General features: G+C 44.5%; 1 protein-coding gene across 9 annotated transcripts in view; it reads left to right on the top strand.

Moving 5' to 3' along the window:
* LOC141964504 (H(+)/Cl(-) exchange transporter 5) overlaps positions 1 to 19,526 on the top strand; it is a 43,810-nt gene extending 24,284 nt beyond the window's left edge. For 8 of the 9 annotated variants that reach the window (XM_074914998.1, XM_074914991.1, XM_074914993.1 and 5 more), the window contains 11 exons: positions 4,013 to 4,164; positions 6,348 to 6,447; positions 7,899 to 8,083; positions 8,709 to 8,831; positions 9,322 to 9,528; positions 10,516 to 10,596; positions 11,474 to 12,016; positions 12,970 to 13,156; positions 14,525 to 14,923; positions 17,266 to 17,482; positions 18,330 to 19,526. In XM_074914998.1, coding sequence (XP_074771099.1) covers positions 4,013 to 4,164; positions 6,348 to 6,447; positions 7,899 to 8,083; positions 8,709 to 8,831; positions 9,322 to 9,528; positions 10,516 to 10,596; positions 11,474 to 12,016; positions 12,970 to 13,156; positions 14,525 to 14,923; positions 17,266 to 17,482; positions 18,330 to 18,420 — 2,285 coding nt within the window. In that variant the 3' untranslated portion in view covers positions 18,421 to 19,526. Of the gene's footprint in view, positions 1 to 4,012; positions 4,165 to 5,766; positions 5,867 to 6,347; positions 6,448 to 7,898; positions 8,084 to 8,708; positions 8,832 to 9,321; positions 9,529 to 10,515; positions 10,597 to 11,473; positions 12,017 to 12,969; positions 13,157 to 14,524; positions 14,924 to 17,265; positions 17,483 to 18,329 lie in introns of those variants that run through there. The other variant, XM_074914997.1, reaches the window with a different exon arrangement.
* Positions 19,527 to 19,808: the final 282 nt, after the last annotated feature.

Here is a 19,808-nt window from a genome sequence, read left to right as displayed (position 1 = left end):
AGCACCCCTCCACCCCTAAATTGATATTTTGTCTTTTCCAGAAAAACAGCTGCTATCTAAGTGAGGATGTTAAAAGCCTACTGTAATGTGAGGAGGGATCCTGTAAATGAGAATTGGGGCTAGGTAAGCAAGCTGGTGACCATGGTGAGAAGGTCTGGTATGCCACAGAGCAGCTCAGATAGGATGTTGTACAGTCTGGGAGGTAGTGGCATGCTCTTAGCCGGGTGCCACTGTTGAGCTGAGGTACTGAGTCAAATCATGGCTTGCCTCCCTGGTTCAGTTGTTCTGCTATAATCATGGTCTCCACATGTATGGCTTTTGCTCTGGACTGTAGGTATGACTTGTTTGAGCTGTGGTTGACTGGGATGATGCCTCATCTTGTCCCCTATATCAAGTAACTGCTTCAGAGGGGGTTCCCTTGAGAGGCTTTGGGGCAGCACTCATCCAGATGCTTTTATTCATGTAAAGCAGGCTTGCAGGAGGAGTTGCGGGTATCTCAGCACTGTACGTGCTGAACTTAGTTGTCTACTGTTATTAGGGTGATTTATTCAAGGAGGCTTTGGTTTGTCAGATTTGTAGAACAGTGCTTGGGGTTTCCAGTGGGGATATTTGAATGGGGAGGCCTCTGAAACTGTTGATGCCAGTTTGTGTATTTCTGAGCTGTTGACCTCATAAATGCAAAAATATTGTTAAAACCAGAGTAGTTCCTCAAGGCTCTCAGCAAATTTATCCCATTTTCTTTACAGGGCAAGTTGGGCAGGTGAGGCTCACAGTCTGTACACTGACCACTTGGGAAGATCTCTGGATAACTTGAGTTAACCTTTTTTTTTTTTTGTCCCAAATGAAGCAAGGAGCCTTTAAGTGGGTTATTTTGTAGTATTTGTCAGTTATGCTACATGACTCATCTTGTTTTCCTGTGGCTTTTTCTGTTATGAGGCAGCTGTGCCAATCTGGAAAATGGGCTTGGGAAGACATCATAGGTCTTTTTTCCCCCTCTCTTGCTTTTAGATGATGAGGTAGCAATTGTTTGAATTCCTTACTTCTCACCATCTGAAGACATCTTTGCCCTGGTGCCTGGTGGTATCTACAATCTAAATATGCTAAATATTAAAAATTATCCTTCTGTATGGGAGTTTTAATACTCCTCTTCCCCACCACCTTTCAGTTTTGGCTGGATTCTGGGTTTTACTTTTTTTTTTCTTCTGGATGACTGTAAACACTTAAGTCTTACAGAACTGTGATTAGATTTACTCTCTTGACCAGGTCTGAAAAACCAACCTCCCTAACCGTGTCTCCATGTGTACGCCCTTGGAAGCTTTTTGTAGAAGTATATTGCTGCAGAAGGAACGTGCATGGCTTATGTTCTACTAGTATGGATTACTAGCTGTATGTGAACTCTCACTTGCTCTGTGGAGCACAGGGTGTGTAAGTAGCTTTGCCCTGCTGTGGACTGCCAAGCAAATGATTTGTGCTTATTTAAGAGTAGGGGTTCCAAACGCAGGTGAGAAATGGGCTACTGATGACCTCAGTCTCTTACTGAATCTCATAGATTTTTTTTTTTATACTCTGCTTTCCTTTGGCTTGCTGCTGGCTGGCAACCACTTACTGGGATTGCTCAACTTGTGTGTTAGCTGGCTGGCAGCACCTTACTCTTGTCCTTTTCCGACCAGCAATATAGGTCGTACAAGATGGTTTTAAAAGGCCTTCAGAGCTGGGATGTCAGGAAGTTCATCTGTGCAACTCTGTGGTGCTTTACAGCTTGTTGCACAGCTCCATTCTTTGCCCCCTCCAAAGGTGGAGTCTGATGACTGCATCTTGCTGCTGTGCTATCTCCCAGATGCCGAAGGCAGAGGCAGGCTGTAGGTCAGGTGCATCCTTCCCTCCTTCACATGCATTGGTTACACCCTTTCCTCCTCCTCCATTTCTTAAACAGAAAGGTTGTGCACAGCAGGTAATCTGGTAGGTCACTGCTGACTTCTTGGAGAGGCATCAAAGTAAAATAGTGGCAGCTGAGCCTGATGAAGATGCCTGTGTAGCTTGGTGAGTATCAGACAACTCCAGAACATGCATTTGTAATCAGCCAGGCTCAGTGGAGAAAACTGACTGTTCTGTCTCCAATTCCTTGTAACAGAGAAGCTGTTCTTCACCTGGGCTTGGTGTGGATCACAGCTGTGTTGGTGTGGGAGGGCGGCTATGCAGGATGGCTCGAGTCCTGCAAAGGGGATTGTCAGCCCTTCCTGATTCATGGGTCTTTGTAATGGTGATATCCCTTTAATGTGGTTTTAGTTTTTAGAAATGGAAAAAAATCCAACGCTGTAGCAGTTATAATCTTAATTTAGGAGGTATAAGGTCATAGAGAGTGCCTCTGGGACTGGGACTAGCATGGAAGTCTTCTTAAGGGAGTTTCAAAACTAGCCTTCAGTGTGTAAGGTGAAGTCACTTGTATTTTCTGAGGATGCTTTTCTGTAGTGGATAATAGACTGCAGGGCACCTTTAACCTCTACTGAAATTTAACAGAGTGTTTCTTGAAGTAACTCAGGCAATTTTTGCCCTTTCAGCATTCGGTGGCTTGGAAAGAAAAATATATGGGGTAGTTAACTGAAAGATTCTGTTAGTGTTGACTTGGAACAGGGGCCTCGGTGCTTGCACAAGCAAAGGAATGAAGCTTGGGCTGAATTGTGTAGGAAAACTTGTTCCATGTCAATTAATCTGTCAAGAAAACTGCTTGATTTCCTTGGATAAGGTTTAAAAGACCTTTGTTTTGTTTTTCCCTTGATGTGTTTCAACATCTTCAAACTACTTGCAAGGGGCTTTAAGAAACCTGTGCTTTAAGAGCTCAGCCGCCCTCTCTGCTAGGGTACTGGGGTGTACCCGGGTATTGCAGTGGGGAGGTAGCACCTAGCAGATGGATAGGATAGAAGGAGGCAGGGGCCAAATGTCAACTTGGCTGTCAACTGGCTGTAAACTGAGATTTGGGGGATGTGGAAACAATAGTCCACTGGAACTGACCCGTTTTCTATGATGGGGTCCAGGACTAGAAGGCTTGGTCTAGATGATCTTTAAAGGTCCCTTCCAACCCCAGTTGTTCAGTGATTCTATGATTAAAGTATTTATTTTCTTGGAAGACGATGGTGAAACTGAGGGGAATGACACTTCAGAGGCTTTGCTTTGTAGTGTGGCTAATGTTATTTTCAGATGGACATGGCCAGCCCTCATCACGCTGTAGATTACTAGTTTTCTGTAGGCCTTCACGTTACCCTGCCCCACGCCCTTGGTCTGTGCTCTTAACTGTGAAGAGACTCTGCTGTGACCAAAACTTTGGCAACATACATCCACACTAAGCATCACTTCCCATGGGGTGGAGCAGGTTCGACAGAAGGTTGAGTAGTTTGGCTGAGTTTTTCACCTGAAGGGAGGCTCTGAGCCCCAATTTTGTATCTTCCCAAGCTCCCATTCAGTACTGCTTTCTGCTTTTCAGGCCCTCCTGTCCCCCCGCACCAGCAATGGAGAGGTCAGATGCTTTGCTTCCCTATCTCCCTGCTCCCATCCATAGTCCTCCTGCCCTTCATGCTTTTGTCTTCACCAGATCCACCTGGGATTCCCTCCAGCTCTGCTGGAGGTCTCAGATATTCACCTTCTCCTCTCCCCTCTGCCTTACTCAAATGGCAAAATATCATCATGGAAACTCCTGGGTTTAGGGAAAAGGTAACATCTAGATGTTAGGGTTGATTAACTGAACAGTCATTTCCAGGAACGACCCCATCGCAATGTAAGCTGCTGGAGCTGGGGAAGGGTGTACCTGTGCTGAACAGGTCATCCCTGGGTGGCTTGCTTGAGGTATTTAGCTCAAGGAACAGCTCATTAGCTCTTTGTTTCCACTGAAATCTGTGGTTTTCCCCAAAAATTTGTGTTTTGGTAATGTGGTTGGGTTTTGTCTTTTTTTTTTTTTTTTCCTTCCCTAAAAAGGGGAAAATTAAGAAATGCTCAATTTTCCCCCTTCCTCCCCCACCAGGGTTTTCCTCATATAATGGAGGAGGGATGAACGGCACAAGCACAATGATGGATTTCCTGGAGGAACCTCTTCCTGGTGTGGGCACCTATGAAGATTTTAACACTATAGATTGGGTTCGAGAGAAGTCCAGGGACCGGGATAGGCACAGAGAGGTAAAATTTCTTTCTAGTCCTTGCTGGTGTTGAAGGCAGAATAATTAACTTGCTAGAGCTTAGTTCTGATTGGCAGACTAGGGGAAGGCATTTACTAGAGAGACAACTAGAATGGAGGGGTTCCCTTTAGGATGGGAACTGAGACCCTCTCCACAGCATCTTTAATTTGAGGAAAGGAACACTGAATTGAATGTGTAGCAGTTTATCAATTGCTGCTTCTCTTGTGAAGGCTTTTATTTGTTCAAAAAGCTTTTGTGGATTTCTGATACACATCTTTAAATGCCTTAATGGCACGTTTTCTTATGCCATGTTAAACTTGCTCATGACTGAAGCATAGCAAAACCTGCAGTCCTACTCATGGAAGGTGCATGCATTGTTTGAAAGAATTAAATTGCTATTGCACATTTTATAATGGAAGAATCTAAGCACCCATGAGCCCATTTATTGATAAAGAACCAGGCTATTTTTCTGCTCACGCGATTGCACTTGTGAATGATGCTCTTTCTATTGGAATTTTTTTTGTGCTGCCTGTTTGAGAAAACTAAGTGCAGTTCTTCTGCAATTCATTCCCAGGACTTCACTGTTCTCTACAATTAAAGGAATCTGCTTAGAAAGCAAGGGATGCTTTAAATAAAGCACCAATGTCCCCAGCATGCTCCTGATTCAGAAGAAACTCTTGCTGGCAGGACTCTTGCAGGGTGATGGCTGAACTCAACTTGTCTATTTGCTTGCCAAAATATTCTTTAATTATTTTTTTTCTTGAGTCTAACAAATCAACTTGTGTCAGTAGCAGTGCACAAACTGAATGTGGTCCCTGCTCAGTGTGTGAGATACACTACAGTATAATTCCCAAACTTGAGCAAGTACGGACCCAAAAGATTTCTCACATGTATCTCCTGTGCGCAGATGCATGTGTACAAAGATGATGCCCATCAGTGTGGAACAGGGTGATCTACCTCCTATCTGCAGAGATGCGCGTATAAAAAGACTCCTTCTGTCTTTATCAAAAGAAGTTGAAATCAGGTCATGGCAGAATTACTGCTGGTCAAAGAGGTGTAAGGCGGGTCCAATGAAAAGAAATATAAAGGAAATAGATTTGGCACCCATCCCAACCCCTGCCTTGATTCAGTAGCAGTTCTACTCACGATCAGTGTGGCATTTGAAAGACAAAAATACAGAGGAAAAAAAACAAACGATGCTCATTGAGGCAGAAAGGATTCTTACTTTATTTATTCCTCATTTAGTGAGTACTATTTGTTTGTATCAATGTGCCTTTTTATCTGGCAGTTAATAGTGGTGTACTGGAATGTTTCCCTTGGGAGAGGCAGCCGGGGTAATCGGGGCACACAATAGCTGTTCTGTCACCCTTTTGTCTGCCTGTCAAGAGCAGTGAGACTGACAGACTTCACCCATCCCTGCCAGACACAGGCAGACCCAGCCAGAGCCTCTGAAGGACTCACCCTCCTGGAGCGTCTTGGACAGATCCAAGTCCCACTTTCCAGTGCCACCAGCACAGCCTGGTTCTCAGCCTGACTGGTCCTCTGTGATGGTATTAAACCCGTGACCTGCCTAGTGTCTGGCTGAGCAGTGCTTGGCAGAGTCTCCTCTGCTCAGAGCAATATCTAGTTTGTATTGCAGATGTCGAGGCAGTAGCTGGAGACTGTGAAATGCTGGTGATGGCTTCTGTTTGCTCTCACAGTTGGTGGGTATCAATACCCACGAGGCAGTATTGATAAATTGCTGGGAGTAAAGTGTTTGAATGGTTTCTTCGGTGTTCAGATTTGTTTGTGGCATCAGGGTTTTGGTAATCTGCTATTACTAACAAGTAATGGCTTTAAAAGATGAAGGGATGAATTTTGTCTTCTTTTATGGAGAGGACACCTAGAAGGAAAGCGTGACTTGAATATTTTTATTTTTACTGGGAAAGATTAAAGTATCCTTGATCTGTTCTTGTGCATCTCCTAACCAGAGCTGCATTTACTGTACCAGCTGTAAGAGTAGACACTGCCTGGTACTTTTTCTCTCCTGTCCCTCAAAGCAGAATATGTCATGAGAGCTCTTGTTTTGAATGTTAGGGGCTATCTTCCACTAACAACATCACCATGTAGTTTTTAGAGCACTTAGACCAAAGCAGATCAGTGTCTTAACAGATTGTTGTTTCTTTCTGAAAAAAACTTTTCTAGATCACCAGTAGAAGTAAAGAATCCACCTGGGCACTAATACACAGCGTGAGCGATGCCTTTTCTGGCTGGTTGTTGATGCTTCTCATTGGGTTGTTGGCAGGTAAGAGCAAGCCTCATTTTAAAACTAAGTCCTGATTCTGCACTGCAGCATCAGTGTCAATCCTCTCACAAACCCTGGCAGGTTGCTGGAGCAGGAGATTTTGTCCCCTAAACAAGGGCTGTGGGAGGGACTGCACTGATTTTGATGATGGCTCTGCCACTGTTTTGCAATTTACGGAGAATCATTTTTAAATGCTTTGAGGCCGTATTTGTGTAAATACTCAGATACAAAACTGAGTCTGAAAACTCAGTTTTTATCTTTCAGTCTGAAAGATTAAAAAAAAATCATCAAAGCAGAGCTGATCAAAATGCTGGGTCAGAGGAGAGTGTCATGCTGTACATCATCTTTGCTGAACACTGACACTGGAGAGGTTAATGCCAAGGACTGCTAGCAAGCTTTTTTTTTTCCCCCTACTATACTTAGACATAAAAACTGAGAGGTATTTCTTGGGAAATCAGACTTCTTTCAGAGGTTGACTGGCTAAAACCTTTTAAATGACTTCAGAAGCAAACTTTGGACCCAGTGCAGCTGAAGTAAATCAGCTGGATACAGATCTTCCTGGTAGAAAGCAGCTATGCATTCATCATGAGGAATGAAATGAAATCTTCTGTTAATATTTACATAGGAAAGCTGCTAGCTAGTTTTTCATTAACTGGAAGATTTGCTAAATGTTTGTTGCTATCTCTGGAGCTTGGGCTAGCACTTGCTCATAGAGGTCAGAGGTCTCTGTTCCTGTCCTCTGTGTTGATGTGGCATTTTAGTTGAGAACAGAGTTGATCGCAGCATTTATCTCTGGGGATTATAGGAGTTTTCTTAACAGAAAAATAAGAAATTGTTTGAAGATTCCTCTTTTAAAATCTGAATTACTTTCTATACTGGCTTTCTGGTTGCTATGTTTCATTTGGCACAGTTGTAACTTTCCCCTCTCCTTTTTTTTTTTTTTGAAATTGGGATTGGAAATGTTTTCTCCAAATTCAGAGTTATTCCTGTCACAGTCTTTATGGTGTTAGTGTAGTTCCTGGATTCCAGCTCTTGTGCTGGAGACTGGTGACACATTTCGTCTATGTCCTCCAGAAATGCAATATGTCCTTCTCTGCCTCTCAGACTACTTGCTGTGCTATATTTAATATGTGCTCTTTCAGTGTAATTGAGAAGAATTAATTTCTAGTGATGTAGGGTGGGTTTGAACATAGTTTGTGATGGTCTACCTTTGAAATATTATTAGGCATGCTTTGTTTCCTGACCTACTCCTTTCAATATATTTATATATATACACTTAAGTAAATCTTTCCATTTAGCTCTCTATAGAATAAAAGTTAATTGTAGGCAAAAATATCATTACTGCTCTATTTGTTGGTAGGTGAGTCAAAAGTAGTAGGACAGACTGTAACCTTCAGATATTTGAGACCACATAAGGTGATTATTTAACTTTTTTTTTTCTCTTAAACTAGGTTCCTTAGCAGGTCTGATAGACATTTCTGCCCACTGGATGACAGATTTGAAAGAAGGAGTGTGTTTAGCAGGCTTCTGGTTTAACCATGAGCACTGCTGCTGGAAATCCAACACAACCTTTACAGACAGAGACAAGTGTCCTGAGTGGGAGAGCTGGTCCCAGCTGATCCTTGGCCATGGAGAGGTGATGTGTGCCTACAGCTGTTTTTTGCTGCTGCATGTCCTGTTTCCCCAGCCTGTATTCTCCCTTGCTAGTGATCTGGATGTATATGCCAGAAGTGCAAGCTCCAGGTGGTTCAGCAGTTTAACATTCATTGTTAGGGTCTTCCAAGGGTGTAAAACTCAAACAAGTTACTTATGTGTTGTCCTAAGAGGGATGGGGGGAAGCAAAACATTGACACGTTTACAAGTGCAGTGTTTTATTCTTGTGTCTGAGACTTGCTGCTTGGAGGATATTTTGTCCATAAACGTTTTAGAGGAATGCCAGATGAGCTCAAATCTTGTGTTTCTGGAAGATCTATCCAGTGGAGCAGCCCGCTTGACTGGGACAACACTTACCCCAGTACCGAGCTACTTGTGTACCTTGTTTGCTATTTTATGTAATGGTTTTGGAGATATTGGTTTGTATCCCCATAACCCAGCAAATCTTACTTGTCCTTGAAACTTCAGACTTACTGTAGTTCTCCTCATTTTTGGCTGGTAACTGTATGTGAGATTACCTGCTGTTTCTGTGTGCTTGCTTCACTGTACAGGTTTGATGGGATCTCAGTTGAAATGATCTAATTTGGGTAACTTTCTCTGCATTTCAGGGGGCTTTTGCATATATCCTCAACTACTTCATGTATGTTATCTGGGCCTTGTTATTCTCCCTTCTTGCTGTGTTACTTGTGAAGGGGTTTGCTCCTTATGCCTGTGGCTCAGGGATCCCAGAGGTGAGTGAGAATGAAAGTGGGCTGGGGTTTTTTTAAGGTGGGATATGGACCCACTGTCCAAAGATTACACATACTTGCTATGGAATAATAATTTCTTGCACTTTAGATGGTGGCTTAACATACAGGTTTTTTTTCCCAAACTATTCCTGAAACATGTCTAGTCCTTAAGTCTCTGTGCAGGCCCTTTAAAAATGTTTTGGCATTTACTGCAGGAGGTATGAACAAAAGCACACTTTGTGTAAGGCTACAAAAGCTAGCCTCAGATTTTTCTTCAGCAGGGATAGTGGCCCTGAAGGAAGGACTCAAATGGCTGTTTCTGCCTTTCAACAGAGATATTTTTTTCTGTCTCTATATTACTTTTGATAGCTGGAGGCAGGGTGAAAGCTGCAGGGGAAAGTTGAGGGGGCAGGACTGGGAGTGCCTAGTAAAACAGGAGCTCTGACTAGGGCTTGAACGAAAGCCTGTAGAGCTTTGTGTGCTTGACTTCCAGATCAAAACTATCTTAAGTGGTTTCATCATTAGAGGCTACCTGGGCAAGTGGACGCTGATCATCAAAACCATCACCTTAGTGTTGGCGGTGTCCTCTGGGCTGAGCCTGGGCAAAGAGGGGCCCCTCGTGCACGTCGCCTGCTGCTGTGGAAACATCTTGTGTCATCTCTTCACCAAGTACAGGAAGAATGAAGCGAAGCGCAGAGAGGTATGGAGATACACCGATGTTGTCAAACTGCTGAGGTGGTGTGGGGAGACTGTTGGGTCTGGTGCTTTGTGCTGACTGTCAGTTGTTCTGTTGTGGTGTGTCTCGGTGTGCCTCAGCACAACGCCTTGTTGGAACAGAAGCCATCTTGGTTAGAAAGTCACACCACAGCATCTCCCCACCAGAGGTCATCTCATTTGTGATGGGAGCATTCACTGGCATTAACTTGCTGCAGACCCAGTTCTGCAATGCTTGTTTGTTTGCCATGCAACTCCATAAACTATAGTGGGACTATTTGAGGGACCAGGACTTAGCCATAGGAGTAGAATGAAGGGCTTTGCTTTCAGGGACACAGTGATGGGCGTGGTGTAAAACTGAGCTAACATCCAACACGGAGCACATGAGTGTTTCCTCACAGTGCTGTAAGGCTTTTTTCTGGACAAGTTGCTGTAGAACAGTTAATGTGAGATGTGTAGTATCACACTGGCCAATTTACCTTCTGCTAAACCAAACCTGACAGAATCTACCCAGTGGGTCGGCCCCACAGCACCTCTGGTTTACTCTGTTACCCAGTTCTGAAAAATGGAATGAGCATAAGATAGGCAGACATTAGAAAAGTCAGTGTGTTCTGGGAGGTGAAATTACTGCTCTTCTGTTTTGCTGAAGCTTTATCTAAGGTGAAAGCATAGCATGAAATCAACTGAAACAGAAAAAGGTAATTGCCAGTGATATCACTTCTACTAATTTGGGGGTAGGACTGTTAAAATCCTAACAGCAATGTTTCTGTAGCTACTCGCAGCCCTTCTCCCTAGGAAACTGGATCATTCTATCTTTTCCCTGCTCTTTAAAACAGGTCAGACCCTGGCTTATTGTGCACTCACTGGAGATAAAAATAGTACAAATTTAAGTAAAGACAAAAAAAAGGGGAAAGGTTGTGGTTGCGACGAGAGGGGACTGAAAATGTCTGACTGTCTTTGGTTTCTTTCTTAGGTTTTATCAGCAGCTGCAGCTGCTGGTGTGTCTGTAGCTTTTGGTGCACCGATTGGAGGAGTGCTCTTTAGTCTGGAAGAGGTAACATCAGCATTTTCTATTAGCTCTTGGCGAGCTGTTTTATTACAAGAACTGACCCTGCTGGTTTAAAAATACAGTCCACTCATAACTGCTTGGGTGTGGAAAGGAGACCCTGTTGAATACTGATTGGTGGTGTATTTACAAGGCCAAGCAACCTAAAAGCTTATTGGGGTTTCAGGTAATTCTTACAAATACTGGAGAATTTATTTTGGATGATGTCTATCCGTAGCTTTGCAGTAAACCTGTTGGTTTCCCACAGTCTGTCCATGCTCAGCCACACTGACTGCTCACAGCCTCTGTCATGTTTTCCATACATCCACTCTCTCCTGACAACTCTGTCCCAGGGTACCTGGAAGCAAACCTATCTGGCTTATCAAACCCCTTTTCTTCCCAAAGAACTGCCTTGCTCTTTTGATCCAGATGTGAAATGAATCACCACTGCTTGCTTCAGGGCTTAGCTCAGAGGAGGAATGGGATGGTTTTGCTCAGCTGAGCAGTAGTTGTGGTGGCAGCTATGGCAAACTGCACTTCTGGACTTTGCAGAGCACGCAAGGCAAATAGTTCTCTGGATTCAGCTCATAGCTGATTTGTAACAGCTTTTATTATCCGAATAAGTCGCCTCTGCTTCTGCTTCAGGGATCATAGAGGGCACTTGCTGCGTTGGAGGTGTGTGGGCCGGGTCCCATCCTGGTCATTGCAGTCCGCACTGAATGGGAGCTGACAGTAAAGCTTGGGGTGCTTGGCTGGACAGGAGGGTGTTGCCAGTGCACATTGGTCACAGTCCTTGCTTTTACTTTGTGCAGCAGTGACTTTGTTACTGGGTAGTGATTGGTATAGTGACAAGTGTGACTGAATCTGCTCTGGTTTTTCTTTTTAGGTCAGTTACTACTTTCCTCTCAAGACACTGTGGCGTTCCTTCTTCGCTGCTCTGGTTGCTGCCTTTACCCTGCGCTCCATCAACCCTTTTGGGAACAGCCGCCTGGTTCTCTTCTACGTGGAGTTTCACATGCCATGGCATCTTCTGGAGCTTGTGCCATTCATCCTTTTGGGAATATTTGGTGGGCTTTGGGGAGCTTTCTTCATTCGCAGCAACATTGCCTGGTGCAGGCGACGCAAGACAACCAAGCTTGGTAAATACCCTGTGCTGGAGGTGTTTGTAGTGACTGCGATCACAGCCATTCTGGCCTTTCCCAACGAGTACACCAGAATGAGCACCAGCGAGCTGATTTCTGAGCTCTTCAATGACTGTGGGATTTTGGACTCTTCCAAGCTCTGCGAGTATGTGAATGATTTCAACAGCACCAAAGGAGATGACCTGCCAGACCGAGCTGCTGGCCCAGGAGTTTACACTGCCATGTGGCAGCTGGCTTTGGCCCTCATAATGAAAGTCTTCATCACGATCTTCACCTTTGGCATGAAGGTGAGAATTGCCTGCAAAGGAGCTCGTGTTCTCATTCTTGGCAAGAACCCCACATTTTAGAGCTTTCTTTGCTCAGTAAATAGACATATTCCCTCCCCAAGCTCTGTTAAGGGGGCAAGGCAATAGACTGCAATTATTTGTTCTGTTACTTGTAACTGAGGGCAGTAGAAACCTTTTAGCCTGAGTGTGGGTGCCAGATGCAGTCACTGAAGCTGGCGTCTCGAGGCCTCACATCTGTTTTCCAAACACAGAATACTTCTAAATTGTCCTGCCTTAAGCTTTTTTGATATATGTGCAATGGATAATTGCAAAGCAATCAATCTCTTAATTTGTAAATGCTTACTTATCATAGCTGTTCCTTGGTCAGACAGTTCTGAACTTGTTTGGTGGAAGCCTCCTGAACTGTGGACCTGAATCTTAGGACTGACCTTTCCTGCAGTGGGGTTCAGTAGGTGGAGCTGAGCGTCTCCCCCTGCTCCCAAGTCCTGAAGTGGTCCACCCAGAAAGGTGACCCCACCACAGAGGTTTTGGACATCATTGTTGCTGTGAAGCAGTTGCTGACATTCAAGGGCAATCATCAAGTCTGTGAGAAAGATGCACAATGTGTGAGAAAACTGTATGACAAATGTGTAAAGGATTGGAGGGAGAGTCTCTTGACTGCAAAGAACAGCTTTTGGAGTGCTGGAACAGCTGAAGTGCAGAGGTGAAACACTTGCTCTGTTCCACACCAACCTCTTGTGTGGCTGTTTCTCCTGCTCAGAAGAGAGTTAATTCAAACTCTGTTGGAGAGTGATTAGAGAATGAGGGTGCAGGAAGGTCAGAGGTGATAGAACAAGGCATCTTTACCAATTCTAACTTCAGCATAACCTCTAACTCAGTCCTGTTTTGAACTTCCTTTTCTAATTTTTTAAATGTCTGAGAAATGGTGCGTTTACCAATGCATGTTTTCACAGGTCCCTTCAGGTCTCTTCATCCCCAGCATGGCGGTGGGTGCTATAGCGGGCAGATTGCTCGGAGTGGCTGTGGAGCAGCTGGCCTATTACCACCACGACTGGGCCATATTCAGTGGCTGGTGCAGTCAAGGAGCTGACTGCATCACGCCTGGCCTCTATGCAATGGTTGGGGCTGCAGCATGTCTAGGTAAGCAAAAGATGTCTTTTGAAGTCCATGATGTGGCTTGGATCCTGGTTGGCCATGTAAAGAGGTGTGGTAATGAAATGCTGCTGCTGTTCTGGCAGTCTGTAGAAGTTGGCTTCATCTTGAGACAGGAAACTTTGTAGTAGAATGTGTTCCTCATCCTGTTTGCTTTCTTTTGCCAGCACCAACCTACTGTTGGACATGACAGGTTTCAGTGGGGAGTCTCCTGAATGGACAGCTAGAACAAATGAGACTGGCTAGGGACTTCAGATTTTCCTGTGGGGTTTTAAATAATTTTACTTCCTGTTCTGGCCTTAAATCTTATGATGCAACTCTTCTTTCAAGTGCTCTGTTTTTTTGGTAATACTTCTTCTGCTTGACTGAATTTGAGAAATTGAATGCACGTGACTGAATTTCACTTTCACTGTAATTTCCAATCCTCTCCTCCACAGAATAGTATGTTTAACTCTTAAGGGACTACTTTACTGTATCAGGATAAACTCTCATTTCAGGAACAACAAAAGCATGCTACCAAAACCCATCTTTGGCCTTTGTAAAGGGGATACACCTTGTTTGCATGGAATTGATCAAAAATAAAAAATATGGTTCCATTTCATTAACTGTTCTGTTTTCCACTGGACAGTACTAAAGTCTGTGTGCCCCTTTATGAGATGGTTATTAGAGAAAAACTCCTCTGAAATATTTGGCAGTAGCTTTGGGACTTGAATCTCAAAAGCATAATTTAAATATGCCAAAACAAAATAATGTCATAATAAAAATGATGTCAGTATTTAAGAAGACTCATCTGTTTTCTCTTGAAATGCCTCAACTGTTCTAGTGTTGAAAAACTACAAAAGTGTGATGACCAGTAGTCAAAATGTCTGGCTGAAAGCTGGCAGATTTGAAAGGTAAGTTGTCCAAAGCCCTTGCTGTCAGGGGGGATGTCAGGATGACACTTGCCTTTTGCATACAACCTATCAGAGGTCAAGTTTCACAAATTTGCCCTTCTATGGCATGCCCAAACTCTTTTGCAGCTAGCTAAGTAACACAAGAGAAAGTTACCCATGTTTTTAAGGTTGCTTCTGAGTTCAGGGAAAGACCCGTCAAAAAGATGGAGCAAACCCGTGTGAGCCAGCCCACGGCACCACACTCTGGAAGGGGTGGATGGCTTCAGTACTGTGTTCTGCTCATGTTTAGCTTCCGCTGCGATGCTGAATGTGGAGTCCAACAGTGCCACCGTTTGCTGATACAAGACCTTCTCTAGCTGTGTTGGCAGAGGACAGCTGTAGCAAACCTCAGAACAGTTCTCCTGCCTGGAAACCTCCAGAACTGCATGTTCATGTCGTCTGTCTTCCTGTGTTCTCTCTGCAGGTGGGGTGACCCGAATGACTGTGTCACTAGTGGTCATTATGTTTGAGCTCACTGGTGGACTGGAATATATTGTTCCTCTGATGGCAGCAGCCATGACCAGCAAGTGGGTGGCTGATGCCATTGGGCGGGAAGGCATTTACGATGCCCATATTCGCCTCAATGGATACCCTTTCTTGGAAGCCAAGGAAGAGTTCTCACACAAGACGCTTGCGATGGATGTAATGAGGCCACGGAGGAACGATCCTCCTCTGACTGTCATCACTCAGGACAGCATGACTGTGGAAGATGTTGAGACCATCATCAATGAAACCACATACAGTGGCTATCCAGTGGTGGTGTCACGGGAGTCCCAAAGGCTTGTTGGATTTGTCCTCAGGAGAGACCTCATCATTTCAATTGGTAAGAGGCAAGATACTGCATAGATGAATGATGCTGTCAGAGGTCTTAAATGGCATCAGCTCTAATTTACTTGGGAAGTTTAAACACCCAGCAGTGATGGCACTGTGCTTACTGGCCCCTGCATGTCCATCCCCGAGTGGCGTGGGGTCGGCATGCGTTGAGTGTGAAGGACAGGATGGCTTGTGCACTGCAATTAGTGTGGCTCTGCTCAATTCATAAACCTTAGGGCACAGTTGTGGAGCATGCAACTTCTCGCCAGCAAGAACTAAGCCTTCCTGATGCTGTGGATGACTGAACATGGAAGGCTTTCTTATGTGTTGATGTCTCAAACCTTATTTTATTTCATTAAGGAAAAAAGTCTGGTTGGTCTATGCACTGAATATTGGGTCACTTCTGAGGTGCTGCTGTCAAACCTATAAATGTTGATACTGATGTTACAGTCTCCATCTCTCTTCACCACTGAAAGCCAGCCTGGTCTTTCACTTGTTTCACTTGTGCTCCCGCATTGGTGGTTGTGAGGCAGGTGGTGTGCGGTGCTGGCAAGACTTGGTAAGCACTGTCCATCACTCAGATGCATTTTCCATCTGTGATGTGAGTTGAGCTCCTTTGGAAACAATTTTGTCATATTAAAATTTAGGGCACATTTAGGGCACTCTTGCTCTCAAGTTTCTTAGAAACCTTCAAGTGCTGTTTCCCAGCATCAGACCCAAGTGGAAATTCTGGTCATGTTGTTTCTTGCTGGCTTGAGTAAGACAGTATGCCTTCTCGTGGTGAAGCAGGAGGAATCTGTGTGTTAGGTTTAAGGGGTACATGGGCATGTAAGTCCTCAAAAATTGTGTCTGCGCTGGAGCAAAGACTGGGCATAGGGGTACCAAGCCCCGTACTTGTGGAAGCTGAGTCCATGTGGTTTGTGTCCAGCTGCTACTCAGGCTCCAGGCATCTGTGCTGAGCTTGGATGAGCTGGACTTGCACCCAGCAAGTTTGTGCAAGCTCTGTGGTGAGCTGGATGGGAGGTCTGATCCAGCTCAAAACATATTTTCCCTCCCTGCTCGGTTAGCTCCTGCAGCTCAGTCCCCTCTTCTGCCTCCTGGGGGAGGCACAGGGATGCTGGTGCAGGGGAGCAGGTGAGAGCACGCTGGCTGGGAGGGGGCTGGCAGTTACCTTGGACGAAAGCAGATAGTGATTGTGGGAACAGCGTGATCATGGAGAGTTGAAGACGCATGAGCTTGCGGTGCATTCTCCAGCGCATGGCTGAGTGCACTGTCTTAGCTCAAGTTTGATGACTTTCCATAGGGGTGGTGTGAAGGCTTGGCCCTGAGCTAGCTTTGTTCTGTGGCAGAGCTGGAGTAGTGTTTATCATTAAATTGCCTGCACCTATGAATCAACCCCCTGTGTTCCCTCTCTTAAGGTAAGTTTTCAGTGTCAGTTTTAGGATGTGCAATACAGTCTTTTTGGAGCACATGAATATTGCTCTAGTTCTCATAAGTATCTGGCCAAATGCTTATGACAGTATGGAATGAAATAAAAAAAAAAAGCACCAGCACATTATGCGTGTTGCCTTCCTTCTGCAAGGCTGCTTTGTGGTATGACCATGAATTCTTGCATCTGTGTTACTGAATCCCTGGGGACTTGTTAAGACTAATCTTTTCCCCCAGATATGCACAGTAATGCACTGTGGTGTGCCACGGGGTGGGATTTAGCTTTTGTCAGCCAGCTCTGAATATCCAGTCTGATGTTTGGGCTACCAGGCTAGCAATGAGTCTTGGAATGTAAATATCAAATCAAAGCTGCAGTGTGGCAAATATCCAACTTGCATGTGTAGCAGGAGTGTAATGCACTAGTGTAAATATCTGAGTGATGGAAAGTACTTCACTTGTTTTCTATTCTTGACCCTAGTCACGGACATGGAGCCTGCACCAGTAGGTTAAGTGTTTAAAAATATTTCTTTAGCTACTCTGTATGGGACCCAAACTGGTTACTGATAAAAGTACAAAGCATTTTACCTGCCTTCTCTTAAAACTGGAGAGTTAAAGATGTCCAGAACTTCCATTTACATGGTCAGAGCAAAATCCTGAGATGTGTGGTGCATATTAGGCAAAGTGTGTGCTGATCTCACCCCTGGGATGAAACTTTGGAGACCTTAGAGGTTATGCTGTAGGTATTAGGAGATGGGATGTAAGATTATTGCACCCTCCTTAGGTTGTCTTGAGAAACAGTGCAGGTGAAGGGAAGGAATGGACTTTTAAGGCCATCCCAGTGTGGGCAGAGAGAGAAAAGGGTATGCTTTTCCCTTTGGAAAAGGAAAGGAGGGCTGTTATTTAATCAAATTTTTCTTCTTCCAGAAAATGCCCGTAAGAAGCAGGATGGGATTGTGAGCACTTCAGTTATTTATTTCACTGACCACTCTCCTCCGCTGCCTCCAAGCTCCCCCTCTATGCTGAAACTCAGGAGCATCCTGGACCTCAGTCCGTTCACAGTGACAGACCAAACGCCCATGGAAATCGTCGTAGACATATTCCGCAAGCTGGGATTACGCCAGTGCCTGGTTACTCACAACGGGTAAGAATGCTGTGGGCTGAGCCCTGGGGTCCCAAGATTGCCTGTAGACCTGAGTCTAAGCCTCCTCTCCTTCTTGTGAGTAAACGCCTCTGGTGTGTAGAGCAATGAGCACCAGCTGAGTGGTGGTTATCTGGAAAAAAAGCAATTGTAAAACCCCTGAGCCTCTTCCAGTTGAAGCAGTAACATAAAGTCTGTAAGGTGAAGACAGAGCTCCATAGGGTGATGGGTGTCTCAAACTGATGGAAGGAGCTCACGGCCTCCTCTCAAATTTGGCCGTGTGTATCGTGTAACTACTTGAATTCGCTTTGGTGTCAGTCAGAAACTGTGTTTGAGGTGGAAAGGAATGAGGGCAAAGAGAAATGGAGCGATCTGTTCTCCGAGGTAAGTGTGGCACCAGCAGCAGTTCTCACCCTGTTCCCTGCTGTGGTGTGTTTGGACCAGCTGATCTGTTCAGCTCCTGGCAGACAGCCTGCTTGCTCAGCATCACTCCCCGGCAGACCTTCTGCCCAGTTCCCTACTTCCTAGTATACCTTTCAGCACCTTTTTGAAAGCATAGCTGCTGAAAGTACTAGGACTTAAAATGCAGCGCTCAGAGTGATCTTTTCAGAGAAGGTGTTAGTAATTATTAGTATTTTTCTTTTGCTTATAACCTCCTTACCTTTTTTAAATGTAAAGTACTGATAGAGTTTCTGTTGGGGCTTGTGAGCACTGTACTTTGTGTGGAGTGTCAGTGCTGTGATCCACAAAGCACTTCGGCTACTGGAAAATTGCCCTGCATGAGGCTATGTGAGAGGAAGGACACCTTCTGTGGGTGTTGATGCACTGAAAACGTGTTTTCATTTTTCAGGAAGCTACTCGGGATCATTACCAAAAAGGATGTATTAAAGCACATTGCACAGCTGGCTAACCAGGACCCAGATTCTATACTCTTCAATTAAAGGCAGACTAGTAGGTATTGTGTGTTCAACACAAAATAAACTTTTTAGAAGATCCTGGATATACTTTCCTATTTTTATTGAGACCATGGAACTGTTTTCAGCGTTTCCTTCCATGGAGCTGGAGAAGATAATTTTTTTTCTACCAGATAACCAATTGCACTACATAATCTGTGGAACATAATCTTCTTTTTAGAAGAGAAAAAAACCCCAAGACTTTATTTACGTTGCTTTTGTGAAGTTGCATTGGAAAGATTCCATGAAGGAGTAAAAGCAAAATGCTATAGAATTATATCTCCTCTTCTTATTTTATCTGAACTGTTGTTACTAACATGGGGAGGAAAAGACAAGGTCTGTACCTTCAGAAATTTTGAAGGAGAAGGATGATTTTGCACACAGCATTCAAGTGGTTGCAAAAAGATATGGTTGTAACTCAGGGGTGATGTATTCTCAATTAGCCACTTGGTAAAAATAAGAACCTTGTAAAGTCAAGGTAGGGAAGGTAAAAAATTAATAAATTGGCTAGCTGAGGATGTTTTGCCAAAAGAAGGAAACCAAAACCCCCAGAAGACAAGATCTCCTTAAAATTAGGCCCAGTTTCTGATTGGGAAGAAGCTATTTTGATTACTCTTCTGTGAATGTATTTAACTGCTCTGATGCTGCCTTGCCAGGAGAGCCTCGAGGAGGATGCAGGAAGAGTTAGTTGTATTCTCATTGTGATCCCTTTTTTAGATATATGCCTAAGGATTTCTTCTCCTTGGTATTCCTTGAGCATGTAATTAAAATTGAAAAGGCTGAGTCCTAAGTTATTGCCCTACCTTTACTGCACTTCCCAGTAAACTCTGATCATGCTAGGTATTGCACAACTGACCTCTTTCGTAATCAGCAGTGTCTTAGGTGGCTGAGGATGTCCCACTGGAGAGCCCTGTGCCCGGCACGTTTACATGGATGCGTGTGCTGTTCCCTGCTCCTCTCCTCAGCCCCGCACCCAACTGAGGCCCGGATCCTGGCTCTAAGATTGGCAACACTGCCACTTCATATATGTGCACCACTCGGTGTCTCTCCTCTTGCCAACAACTATGCAATAAAACCATTCCTGACCACTGTCAGCCAAGTCACTCGTTCCACATCTGTGCTCCTCAAGTTCCTGTCCCAGATCTTATCAAATTATTTTCCTGTTAATAAAACTGTGACCAATTACTGGAATTTTGAAGGTATATGAATGTTTTCAGGGGTTGATGTTGTTCATCGTGGCGGATGGTCCGTGACTGAGGCTCATCAGTGACAGCAGAGCTTCCTCTCGCCTCTGGCTCACCACTGAGGCTGCAGAAGGGAGCCAAGCTGTTGAGTAATGGCCAAGAATTGCGAAGTGAGGGCTCTAACTCTGCTTC

Source organism: Athene noctua, chromosome 11, assembly GCF_965140245.1.
Source record: "Athene noctua chromosome 11, bAthNoc1.hap1.1, whole genome shotgun sequence".
Taxonomy (NCBI): domain Eukaryota; kingdom Metazoa; phylum Chordata; class Aves; order Strigiformes; family Strigidae; genus Athene; species Athene noctua.
Note: the sequence above shows the minus strand (reverse complement) of the source record. Positions and strands in the feature narration are given on the sequence as shown.